This window comes from Arvicola amphibius, chromosome 12, assembly GCF_903992535.2.
Source record: "Arvicola amphibius chromosome 12, mArvAmp1.2, whole genome shotgun sequence".
NCBI lineage: Eukaryota > Metazoa > Chordata > Mammalia > Rodentia > Cricetidae > Arvicola > Arvicola amphibius.
This window is the reverse complement of record NC_052058.2, coordinates 85,090,647-85,103,139: the sequence shown is the minus strand read 5'-3', so window position 1 is coordinate 85,103,139 and position 12,493 is coordinate 85,090,647. Positions and strand designations below refer to the sequence as shown.

The 12,493-nt window shown below is 46.6% G+C and overlaps 1 protein-coding gene across 1 annotated transcript in view; it reads right to left on the bottom strand.

Moving 5' to 3' along the window:
* Positions 1 to 10,152: 10,152 nt before the first annotated feature.
* Lgr6 (leucine rich repeat containing G protein-coupled receptor 6) overlaps positions 10,153 to 12,493 on the bottom strand; it is a 117,890-nt gene continuing 115,549 nt past the window's right edge. The window contains exon 18 of the mRNA XM_038349768.1: positions 10,153 to 11,408. Within this exon, the coding sequence (XP_038205696.1) occupies positions 10,153 to 11,408 (1,256 nt within the window). The remainder of the gene's footprint in view (positions 11,409 to 12,493) is intronic.

Genomic DNA, 12,493 nt, shown 5'->3' with positions numbered 1-12,493 from the left:
TTTTATACACAAGGTGACTGGCACATATGTACAGTGCATTTACGAGTAAGTCTGTGTCCTGCACCTGCCGTGTAGGGTATTCTTACACTGTCACTCAGCAGTCTGCTGTTCATGTACCAGATTCATACAAAGAAGATAAATGTGAATTTATCTACTTCATTAGTGACAGGTAGCACTTACTGTACATGTGTTTGTGCATAGGTGAATGGGTACCTTATGCATGGAGGAACCCAAAGGTCATTAGATCCCCTGGTGGAGTTACAGAAGGTTGTGAACCAAAACCAGGTCCTCTGCAAGAACAGTAAATTCTCAGCCACTGAGCCATCTCTCCAGCCCTCCTGACAGAATTCTTGAACCCACTTCTCAGAGTCAGTTACTGTTCTCTTTTTAAAGTCTGGGAATTAGTTTTACCCCAGATTTGCATTTTAACTCATTAGACAGACTTAGAATTCCTAGATTGCCATTGATATGTCAAGTAGGGTGATTTCAGCTGTGAGGAAATCAGATTGGTAATAAGGAAAACTATGGCCTTCCTAAGTGGAAAGGAGTAGGGAAGGGTAAATGTGGATTGGTGGCTTCAGAGGCTCATCAATATCATGAAGATCATGGGCACCCCATCTGCTTTACCTACTGCCAGCTCTCTCTGGGGTGAATGCCAACAGCTGTCATACTTTCTTATTCGAATCCAGCAGGCCCCGGGGCTCTACTTTCCATTGAACCAAAATCTTTCATTGGTCCACCTTAAAAGCAGTCACTGTGCCAGGAAAATGCTCTGTGCTGGTTGGTTCAGGCTAAACCAGATGCAAAGGTGAAAGTGATTTAAACAGAACAAAACCCTCTACACACTAAGGTATCGCCTAGGCTAGTCAGCTCCACCAGTTCCCTCTCAGTTCCACTGCCAACATTCTAGTGAAAGCTGCCATCGTCTTTCACCTGCACTGGAGCCCATAGCCCTCCAGTTTCCTTGCCACTGGTCTGACTTAGCTTCCCTCCCGAGACCCTCTGCCTGAGTTCCGTTTGCAGTGAAGACAGCAAAACACTAGTCTATTTCCCTGACCATAAGACCCTTCATTCTTTTTCCTCATTGCACACCATTCCCCCCATACACCTCCTACATCTGCCGTGATCTTAAATCAAAAGCAACCTCAGTTCCTTATCCAGTCTAAAGCAACCCAAGGTACTCTCTGGCCCATAACGCAAACTCAATTAGTTTTCTTCATTGCTTAACTAAGAGTATGTTTGTGTCTGTTGTCTGGCTCCGTGCACTGGGGGTAGTGTGACTACAAGGGACTGCTCACAAAAAATAGAGCTGAAAATAGAAGCCATCTATCCATCCATCTCTTTAAAGATTATAGAGGACTTGGGCTGGGGAAGAAAAGTAACAGGTCCAAAAATTAGAAAAGTCAAAATTCTTTCAATCAGGGAAGGATGGGAAAATGGCTGAAAACATGGGCAAAGTCAAGAAAGACCTAATTATTTCTTGGGAGGTGTAGACAGGAGGATCAAGAGTCATGCTAGGATACATATCAAATTTGAGGTCAGCTTGGGCTACAAGACCTTGTCTTTTTTTAATTTAAAATTTAAAAATTTAATGAAATTTTTTAAGGAAAAAGAAAAACCAGTTCCAGCTCTGATAGATATTTCTTACCAATTGTGTGTTCTTAATATTAGGTCGTCCTTTTGGTTTTTGCCTCTTAAAAAGTCACACTGTAAGCATGGAATGAAATAATGAAATAATGCTTATAAGCATCCTGCGTGGGGCCCAGCAAGGTTGACGTTTGTAGAGCACTTGCAGGGGCTGGAGACAATGATCCAGCCATAGGTGACCCCTCAGAACTGCCATGTCCTCGGCCTACCTGCCAGTCTGCTTTGTTCCTGGGACAACCAAACTGAGCAGTGTTTTCAACTTCAAACCCCTAATTAAAGAGGAGAGATGACATCCATGACTGATCATATAAACATTGCAGATTCCAAGTTCCTCTCTCCTGCTGCCCCCCACCCAGTCCCCCTCTTCACCTCTCCCCACAAGCTATCTAAATAAGAACAGATTTTACCACCCACCTTGTGGGCAGACAGCTGAGGGTAGGACTTGCTATTTATCCTTCGGCTGCTTCGGGAATTCAACACATACAAATAAAGTTCCCTTTCCAGCCAAGTGTGTATTTTTCCATCAGCGTGTGCCCCCCCCCCCGCCCAGGTTGTCTTGTTTAGGTTGGGGTGGCCTTAAGAAAGGGAGGACAGAGTGGGGGTGTGAGGCTTTGGTTTTAGAACCCGCTCCCTGGATAACTGGCTGAGGGGGCAGCTTGCAATGCAGGTCTGTGCAGGGCTGCCAGGGAAATCCAGGAGAGGCGAAGCAATAGATGCAGACATGCTATGTGCAGAAACAACTCTTTGCTGCTTGGCAAGTGTTGCTCCTGTGTCTTGCCGTTCCCCCTTACCCCAGGGAGTGACCATCCCTCTCTCTAACAAGCAGTTTATATCATAGATGACAGTCTACCCTAATGTTGTTCATTTTCCCCACCCCACCCTAGGGCTTTACCCTTTCATGTCCCTGTTTTTCATGCCTTTATTTTCCTGACACCACACCCACTAGACTGTCCCCTCCTTACATTGCCTGCCTTCTCTACCCAGGACCCTTAGATTATTTAATTTGGATAAGGAGCTCCTCTCCAAGCAACTTCCCTCAGACCTCCCACCAAATGCACCCACAAAAACTCAACCTAGGGGTTGAGTTCTCCATCTCCAGATTTCTCCAGATGGAGAGTCACTGTCAGGCACTAACTCTTTACACAAAAAAATTTGATCTTTGCAATAACCTGCAGCATTTCGGCACTGTCACTCTCATTTCGCTGATATTGCAACGAGAGGTTAAGCAAAACCTAGGGACAGTGGATGCTCCCTGCGCTCTCCTTCAGCGGCTGTGCAGTTCTGACAGTAACTGCAAAATCCACTGGGCAGTGCCCAGTGCTTCTCACTTACCTTCTCCCCTGCTCCCGTGCTTCAGCATCCTCTTGCCTTAATTAGTGATTGGTGTGGGAGGGCTCAGCCCATCGTGGGTGGTGCCACCCCCTAAGTTGGTGGTCCTGGGTTCTATAAGAAAGCAGGCTGAGCCGGTTAGTAAGCAACACCCCTCCTTGACATCTTCGCATTAGCTCCTGCCTCCAGGTTCTTACCCTGAGTTTCCATCCTGACTTCCTTCAATAATGGACTACAATGTGGAAATCTAAGCCAAATAAACCCTTTCCTCCCCATCTTGCTTTTGGTCGTGGTGTTTCATCCCAGCAATAGCAACTATAACTAAGACAATAGCCTATCCTATTGGCCCTTCTGACAATCCTAATAGCCACCAAATTCCATTCAATGATGCCTCTGTTACCCTAAGGTTGCTAGGAGGACAAATGAGTTCACTTCTGCTGGATTTGGGTAGGGGGTGATACAGGTGGGATTTATTAAAGGAGACTGTTTGGCCTCTTTCCATGCAAGCACCAAAAATCTACTCGCACACAAGCAAATTAATTGGCTCACTGCTTGCGAAGTCCAAAACACTTTTTAGGCATGGCTAGTACAGATCCTCAAATGATGTCAGCAGAGCAGGAACCTAGAAGCAGTAACTGAAGCAACCATGGAGAACTGCTTCTTATTGGTTTGCTCTCCATGGCTTGCTCAGATTTCTTTTTAAAATTATTTTATGTATATGGATATTTTGATTGCTTGTAAGTCTATGTACCATGTGTATATCTGGTGCCCTCAGAGGGCAGAAGAAGGTATCAGATCTCCTGGGACTGGAGTTATAGGTGATTGTAAGCTACCATGTGGGTGCTGAGATTGAACCTGTGTCCTCTGGAAGAGGAGTCAGTGTTCTTAACCAATGAGCCATCTCTCCAGCTCAGCTTTCTCATACCTCCCAGCACCACCTGCCCAGGGGTGACAGTCCCATAGACTGAGCCCTCCATCAGTCATTAATTAAGAAAATGACCCTACAGTGGCATTTTATTGGCCCGTAGAGACCAATATTATGGAAACTTTTTTAAAAATGTTTTGTGAGCTTTTTAAAACTTTTTTGTGAATCTGAGGTTCCCTCTTCCTAGATGACCCTAACTTGTGTCAGGTTGACAGAAACAAAAACATTTAAAAACTAACCAGAACATAGTAGATATAAATTGCTGTGAAAAAATGAAAAGGCTTTATTGATATTTGAAATATATATATATATATATATATATATATATATATATATTTGTTTTTTCAAGACAGAGTTTCTCTGTGGCTTTGGAGCCTGTCCTGGAACTAGCTCTTGTAGACCAGGCTGGCCTTGAACTCACAGAGATCCGTCTGCCTCTGCCTCCCGAGTGCTGGGATTAAAGGCGTGCGCCACCACCGCCCGGCTGAAATATATTTTTTAAATGCAAAAACATTCTTGATTTTTTTTTTTTGGTTTTCGAGACAGGGTTTCTCTGTAGCTTTGGAACTGTCCTACAACTAGCTCTCATAGTCTCCTGAGTGCTGGGATTAAAGGCATGCGCCACCACTGCCCAGCCATACATGCTTTTTAAAAATACAGATAGAAAAAAACTCTGAGTTAGGAATCTGACTGAATATTAGAGCATCTGCCTAGCATGAAGAAGGCCATGAGTCAATCACTGCAAAAGGTGGGGGTAGCTGGTAGAATGTTAACCTAGCAGGCACAATGCTGAGGGCTTGACCCCAGCACTGTATAAATTGAATATGGAGACATATGCCTGTAATCCTGGCACTGGGGAGGTAATGACAGGAGATCAGAAGCTAAAGGTCATCCTCTGCAAGTTTGGGGTTATTCTGAGCTGCAATGAGACTCTCTCTCTCTCTCTCTCTCTCTCTCTCTCTCTCTCTCTCTTTCTCAAAGTGTTCATGCATTCATGTGCTGTGCATGCCCATGCTGGAAGGATGAGACAGTAACAACAATGGTAACCAGTGCAGGGTTGGGAAGTGGAACAAATAAGAACAGAGGGGGAGACATACGAATCATGTAAATGTAATACTTGCTCAAAAATTAGATTAAACCTTTTAAACAAAAGAGAGAGAGAGAAGGGAGCAGTTGGTTGCGGTTGCAAAGCAGATAGACATAAAAACAGGCCTCCAGAAAGCGGAGCATGTTCTTGGTGGGCATGAATGACAAATACCAGAATCCCACAGCTAAAACCCAGAGCTGTCTCAACCAGGACAGCCTCTGGTTTTAGATACAAAGCCCCACCAAGCCAGGACTCTTTCTGGTCTTGGGTTTGCTTCAATGCTCAGGTTCTGCATCTCAAGGAACACGTTTTTACTGGAGTGAACCCCAAGTTTTTCCTCTTATCCATGTCTAACAAGGCTAAGAAAATGGACCTCCCTGTAGTTGAGCCAGAAGGCTGAGGGGTTTGGGATATTCTGTTCAAAAAGAGCAGAAGACAGGTGTTTATAAAGACATTTATCATCTCAGAAGGAAATTGAGATTCTGCATCAGCTAAAAAAAAGGAGGGGGGGGACAGAGGCAGATGGATATCTGTAAGTTCAAGAGCTAATCTAGTCTACAGAGCTGCTTCCAGGACAGCTAGGACTGTTACACAGAGAAACCCAGTCTCGAAAAAACAAAAAGTTGGAAAAATATTCACATGTAGGATGGAAGAAGAGGTGAATAGGAGGAGAAGAGCCCCCAGCACCAGGATGGAAGAAGGGGTGAATGGGAGGAGGAGAAGAAGGACCTCCAGCACCAGGATGGAAGAAAAGGTGAATGGGAGGAGGAGAAGGGCCTCACTAGGCCAGCATCTTAATTTGCTTTCTATTGCTGTGATAACACACTGACCAAAACTAACTTGGGGAGGGAAAGGTTTAATTCAGCTTAGGGTTTACAGTTCATCATGAAAAGAAGTCAGGGCGGGAACCTGGAGGCAGAAACTGAAGCAGAGACCATGGAGGATCACTGCTTAGAGTCTGCTCTCCATGGCTCACTCAGCCCTGCTTTCTTTCTATTTTTTTTTAAAAATATTTATTTATTTATTATGTATACAATATTCTGTCTGTGTGTATGTCTGAAGACCAGTAGGGGGCACCAGATCTCACTACAGATGGTTGTGAGCCACCATGTGGTTGCTGAGAATTGAACTCAGGACCTTTGGAAGAGCAGGCAATGCTCTCAACCTCTGAGCCATCTCTCCAGCCCTCAGCCCTGCTTTCTTTAAAAAAAAAAAAAAAGAAAAAAAAAGTCTATGGCAGCAAAGGCTACACTGAGAGAAACCCTGTCTCAAAAAAAAAAAAAAAAAAAAAAAACAAGAAAAAAAAACAAGAAAAAAAAAGACCCCCAAAACAAACAAAAACTCAGAACTACCTGCCCAGGGGTGGCAACCACCCCCAAGTTACCTGAGTCCTCCCAAACCAATCATTAATCAAGAAAATGCTCTACATATTTGCCTGCATTTTCATAATTGAGGTTCCTCTTCTGAAATAACTCTGGTTTGTGTCAAGTCAGCAAAACACTAACCAAGGCAGTAAGACCCTGCCTGATACCACGCTAGAACTAGCATCTTGTTCTCATGATTGTGTGGTTTTGCCAACTTTTATCTCTTTCCCTTTCCCAGGAAGGGCTCCTGCTTTTCTTGGTAATGTCATCATACTCTGAAGCAAGGCTCTGGGGAAGGAAGACAGTAGGGAAGGAAGTTCATCCGATTAAAAGAAAACTGATTCTTGGGTGGAGACCTCTGCAGTAGGCTTGTGGCTGGTAAGACTTCAGAGTCCGAGACACAGGACACCCAAGCTGCTCCTGGCTGTCTTTAGATTCTGTTCTGTCTGACCCTGTGCACACCAAGGACACTTCAGCATGGATGGTTGAAACTGCTCTTGATTCCTGGACTGTGGTCTGAATGTCCCAGAACTCAGAAAGAGGGAGTGTGAGGAGCCTGACCCTCTCAAAGCCACCCCACCTCTGTCACACCCATGATTCCCCAGGGGTAGCAAAAAAGAGTGGAAGGACACATGTGGTACTTCATCGGTGCTTTATTATACAGAAGAACCCGGATATTTACATCTCGACAATTTTTATATTTCACATGGCTGGGGAGGGCGTGGGACTGGAACTCAGAAGGGATGGAGAGGTGGTGGTCATAGGTAGGAGAACTTGGTAACCCAAGAGCAGAGGTAGTCGAGGGCCTGGTGCTAGGAAGGTCAGGGTTCTTACTACCTCTTTCCATCCTGGCCCCACAGGCCTTCTGCCTGTCCTCAGCTCTTCCCTCGTCTCCTCCATTACTCTTTAAGCCTTTACTCTTCCTGGATAAGGGAGTCCAAAGAAGCAGGAGAGGTGGTAAAGAGGAAGAGAGGCCTGGCAAGAAACTCTAATTCATGCTCTTGCATTTTTAGCTCTACACTTGTTTTTGGTTTTTTATTTTGGTGAGATGCTTAGCAAACCATTTCGCACCTTAAGTTCTCCTTGGTCTGAGAGAAGATTGTGGTTGGCACTAGCTAATGGCACAGCACATAGAGCCCAAGGAAGTGCACCCCAAGTCCTGACATCTCTACTAACAACATCTTAGCCCCTGGAGTGGATTCTCTCCCAAGGAACTATTGGGAAAATTGTGTTCACAACAACAGCAGAGGACTCACGTGCTCTGAACAGTTCAATTTTCCATTCTGTGAGGAATCGAGAACACATGGTCTTTCCTGTCAAATCTAAACATTGTAGAATGGAGATCTGGGAATTTGCTTAGAAGATACATGGGAGTGAACCAAAGGAGTAACATATTAACATGCTAGAAATTTAGCCCAATCAAAACCCAAAGAAACTTTACCACTCCATCTTATCTGTGGTAAATGTACATAAACTAGTATTTTGGGGTTTTTTGTTTGTTTGTTTGTTTTGAGACAGTCTCATGTAGCCTAGGATAGCCTCAAACTCACCATGTAGCTGACGATGACCTCAACTCGTCATCTTTCTGCCTCCACATCCCACAAGCTGGGATTACAGGTGTGCACCACCACTCCTCACTAGACATTTCGGATGTTACTGAGGACACCTTCAATTTCCGTCTCCCTTGCCTCTTCTTTATTGGAAAGTCCAGTTTTGGCTGATGCCCACATCTTTAGAAGCAGACAATAAGGTGACAGCAGTGACACATACAGCTTTCAGCCCGAAAGGACTGGCTCATTTTCATAGAAGACATCTTCAAGAAACAATTCCTATATTCCCCGACCACCAACATATGGACACTCCACTCTACCTCAAGGCTGGTTCCTTAACTCCAAAGGGACCAGTGATCCACCAGTGGTGGTGACAGAGAGAACAAAATCTAGGGTGACTTTCTAGAAGTCAAGGTTTCCCAAAATAATATCAATTTTGCCATCCTTGAAGAATTTCAGAGGACCACCAAGTCTCAGGAAAACAAAAGAAAACCTTTCCCACCAAGGGTTCTTGATCATCCTGGGGAAATAAAGAGATCAGGCACCCTGAAACATGAAACATAGTGCCCAAGAGTTATGAAACATAACCCTGACAAATAAATGTGCCATCGTTTAGTGAAACTGACCCCATGAGAGTACTCTAAGAAATTATAAAGTAGCTTTTTCTGCTTCGGAGTCTTCAAGAATCCCGTGGCTACTTAGTGAGTCACGTGGAATTTAGAAATGCTTCAGTCTCCATGCAAGGCCTCTGGCTGACTCTTTCCCCCCACCTCACTTGTTGACCTATGCCAGAATCTGGGCACTGGAGGGGGGCAGAGTGAGAGAGCAAAGAAGCTAAGCTATTGAAAGATAAATAGTAAACTTAGAGAAGGACCTTCTCAGCTTGTTTTACAGGTGGAGATATTGGAGGACTCAGCTAAGGATCACAGCAGGATTCAGGCAGGGATGGAGCTCCATTGGGCCTCAGGATCCACACTCAGTCTTCTCAATATAAATGATATTGGGGTTCCCAGGAGCAATAATCACATTACTGAAGCTTGAATTCTCCCCATTCTTACCTTCTCCCCTGAGACTAAATGCTTGTGTTTGGATTGGGGCGGGAGGCACTCCGTAGTCCCTCAACTGCACCCAGGAGTCCCAGATAGCTACAATACTCCCTTGAAATACCCACAACACGAATATCCCTTCTCTTGGGTTGTCCACCACTCCCAGGAACAGGATTGGGATGAGAAGAGAGGTCCAGGCTGTGGCAGTAGGCAAACAATGTAAAACCACCCAAAGGTAACATCGAGTTAGGGAGAGCAGACTTCCCAGTGTGTACTTTGCCAGAACCTGAGAACCCTGTCTTGCTGAGAGCAGAAATTTCATTGGTACTTGGGTTGTGTGGTATGGGAGCACACACAAGGGTCTCTTTCTTCCTGCCCCACCTTGTGGGGCTGAGGCAAGTTCCTCCAGGTCTCTGGCCTGGTAGGAGGAGGAGAGTGGGCAGCAGAGTGTGAAGAGTCTCTCCTAGATGGTGGAATCGTTAGTAACTTCTGGCGCTTTACCCCAGGTTGGCTTCTGAGAGGCATTCAAGGAGGGCGGCATCTTGTGATGTCACTGGGTAGTGCTCCCTGGTGTAAAGATGAGCCCCCTGGGATAAAACTGAGCTAAGTTCTGTGAGATATCTGTAAGTATTTCACAAAAAGCAAACAGAAACTTATCAAATAAGTTTAACTGCTGCAGTAATTAAGTTAAAAGGTCCTAAATCTCAGGACCTTTTAGACACTAACATGACCCATGACGCTAAGACAGGGACGGGATATGCAATGTCTTCCATAGCATATTTGAACAGGAAATGCTTTTGCATGGCATAGGTCAAAAGCAATGGGACGCAGAACACATTTTATATCCCATCCACAAGTCATTGAGGAGACACTCCCATGTCTTAGGTGGTTCTCTTCCGTCCCTGTCTCTGTGCCTGATTATGGTCCCCACTCTCTGTACTGTATTTTACTTTCCTCCTTCCTCCTAAGCAAATTTCCAGGTCTCTGTTCTACAGATGTGGATTTGACAGGGAAGACCCAGGCTGAGAGTGAAGCTGAAGAGGTCAAATCAAAATAAGACCTGGAAGTATTCACTGGTTAAGGCCACAGAGAGAGAACAATGGCGCCAGGGGCGGTTGGCCATCCTGCTGGGCCATTTTAGTTGTTTATATATATATATAAGCAGCCATCATTGAGAGGGGAGAGGACAAATGGGGAGGGATATTTACAAGTGAGAGGCAAAGAGAGAGCCAGAGGGCCATAAGACTCCACCTGCTGCAGAGCCACGGCCTGCCAACGTGGTTCCCTCAGCCCTCAGCAGCAGTTCTCCATTCACGGGAGATTGTGGGTTCCCAAATTGGGTTCCGTCAGGCTCTACAAAATGGTTTCCCTCCAGCCTGGTGTCCCCTGGCTGCTGACGGGAGATGAGGGTCACTGAAGGGAAGCCATAGGTCTCTAACCCAGGAGGCTGCCTAGCCTCAGAAGCTTCCAGAATAAGATCCACATCCGAGAAGGCCACCAGCGCTTGGGTGGAGTCGCAGGAACTCTTTTCCAGCTCACCGGCTGCAGCATAGGCCAGGGGCCCCTTGGACGGAGGGCTTGGCCGGAGCCTTCGAAGGTCATCCCGGAAGTGAGGGTTGAAGAGCAGGTAGAGCAGTGGGTTGAGGCAGGCAGGCAAAGGCAGCACCACAAGGAGGACAGACTTGACAGCCTCGGGGGTGACCGGGAAGAGACCCAGCATGGAGGCAAAGCTGAGGAAGGCCACGGGGCAGTAGAGGAGGCCATCTGTAAAGATGAGCCAGGCCACGTGCCGCACCATGGCACAGTCCCACACGGCCTCAAAGTCGCCCCGCGGCAGGTCACAGTAGAGCTTGATGTAGGCACCAGCCACAATGAGGAAGCAGAGGGAGTTCATCATCACCAGGGCCACGGCGAAGCCCAGGGCGGCCGGGCGACCCTCGGGCGGGGCGTAGGGCAGGCAGAGAGGCGAGGCGCCGTACTCCCCCACCGAGGCCAGCGGCAGCGCGGCGGCCAGTCCTGCCAGGGCCAGGCACCCCAGCGCGCCTGCGCGGACGCTGCCGGGTGACGGCGCCTTTCCGTAGGCCCGGACGCAGGTCACAGAGATGCTGCACTGCACCGCGGCCAGAGTGAGCAGCAGCACGGATGCCTCTGACCCCAGGACAGCCAGAAAGCCCGTAGCCTGGCAGCCTAGCCCGGTCTCCCAGCGGGCTCCGTATTCAGCAAACTGGCCGAAGGTCAAGGCGTCCACTGAGGCCAGGAGACCACAGGAAATGCCCGTCAAGGCGTTGGCGCCTGCGATTGCACCTACCACAAGCTTGACTGGGGACAGCGGGCTGGGCCCGCCGGCAAAGACTGTCAGCAGCACCAGCCCGTTACAGAGTACTGAAAGCAGCACGATGGCCCACACTGCAAGGCGGATGCCCCAGCTCTCAAAGAGATGCTCACAGGGCTTGAAGGGACCTGTGAGAGAGAACAGACATAAGGTCAGAGCCGGGGCTGACAGAACCCAGCTCACTGGCAACGCCAGGCACTATGCTCAGAAGACTCTTAATGAATGCAAAAGAGTCTAACAGTAGAGACTTGGTCTCAGAACTGCAGACTTGGTCTCCTCAGAAAATGCCTGGAACTGCGGTGGGGTGGGGGGCGGCGTATGATGAAGCTGCAAAGAAAATACACAGAAGTGTATACATGGCACAATGCAAACCCAGACCTGAGGGAATGCTAAGAAACAGTCTTCCCAAAGACACAAGACTTGGAGAGACACGAGTCTCAAACTGGTGAAGAGAAGTCCAAACTGGTGTACAGGAGTAAAGAGAAGTCCTGGGGTGAGGAGCTGTCCAGAGTCAACCACTTACGGTGGTGACCCTGCCCAAGCAATCACTGAAGTTTCTACAGTTGAGAAGTCCCGAGTAGACAGAAGCTGGGTCTCCCTTGCTTTAACCACAGTGCATGTTCATCAGGCAATCAGTACTTGGGAGACAAAGTGCATAATGGAAATATAAAAAAATTTGCCAAGTATAGTAATTCACACCTGTAATCCGGCACTCAGGGAGCCGAGGCAGGAGAATGATAAATTTGAAGCCAGCCTGAGATTATAGAGAAGCCTCAACTAAAAACAAAGGAAAAACAAAACCTTTGAACTTCGGGAGTTTCCCAACTTGACGCCACATTAGATGGGTAAGATACTGGCGTTTTTCCATCTCTCTCCCCAGTGCCCATTCTTAAGTCACCTTGTATAACTTTGGGCATATTATTTCTTCATTTCCTTTGGTTTCAGACTTGTTTTTCACAGTATTGCTAGGTAGCTTGGGAATTTAAGAGATTTCTGTGGGAGCTATTTTTGAAACATTTTTTCTGATTATGAAATAATAGATGGTAATTGTAGGAAATTTGAAAATATAACATGGAAAAATCTAAGCTGCTTATGACCTCACCTCTCAAAAAGAACTCATTATTTTAGCCTATTTTCTTCCAGGTTTTAACGTATTACTTAAAATAAGTTGAGATTTTATTCTCTTTAAATTAAGTTTAGCATGCTTCCTCAT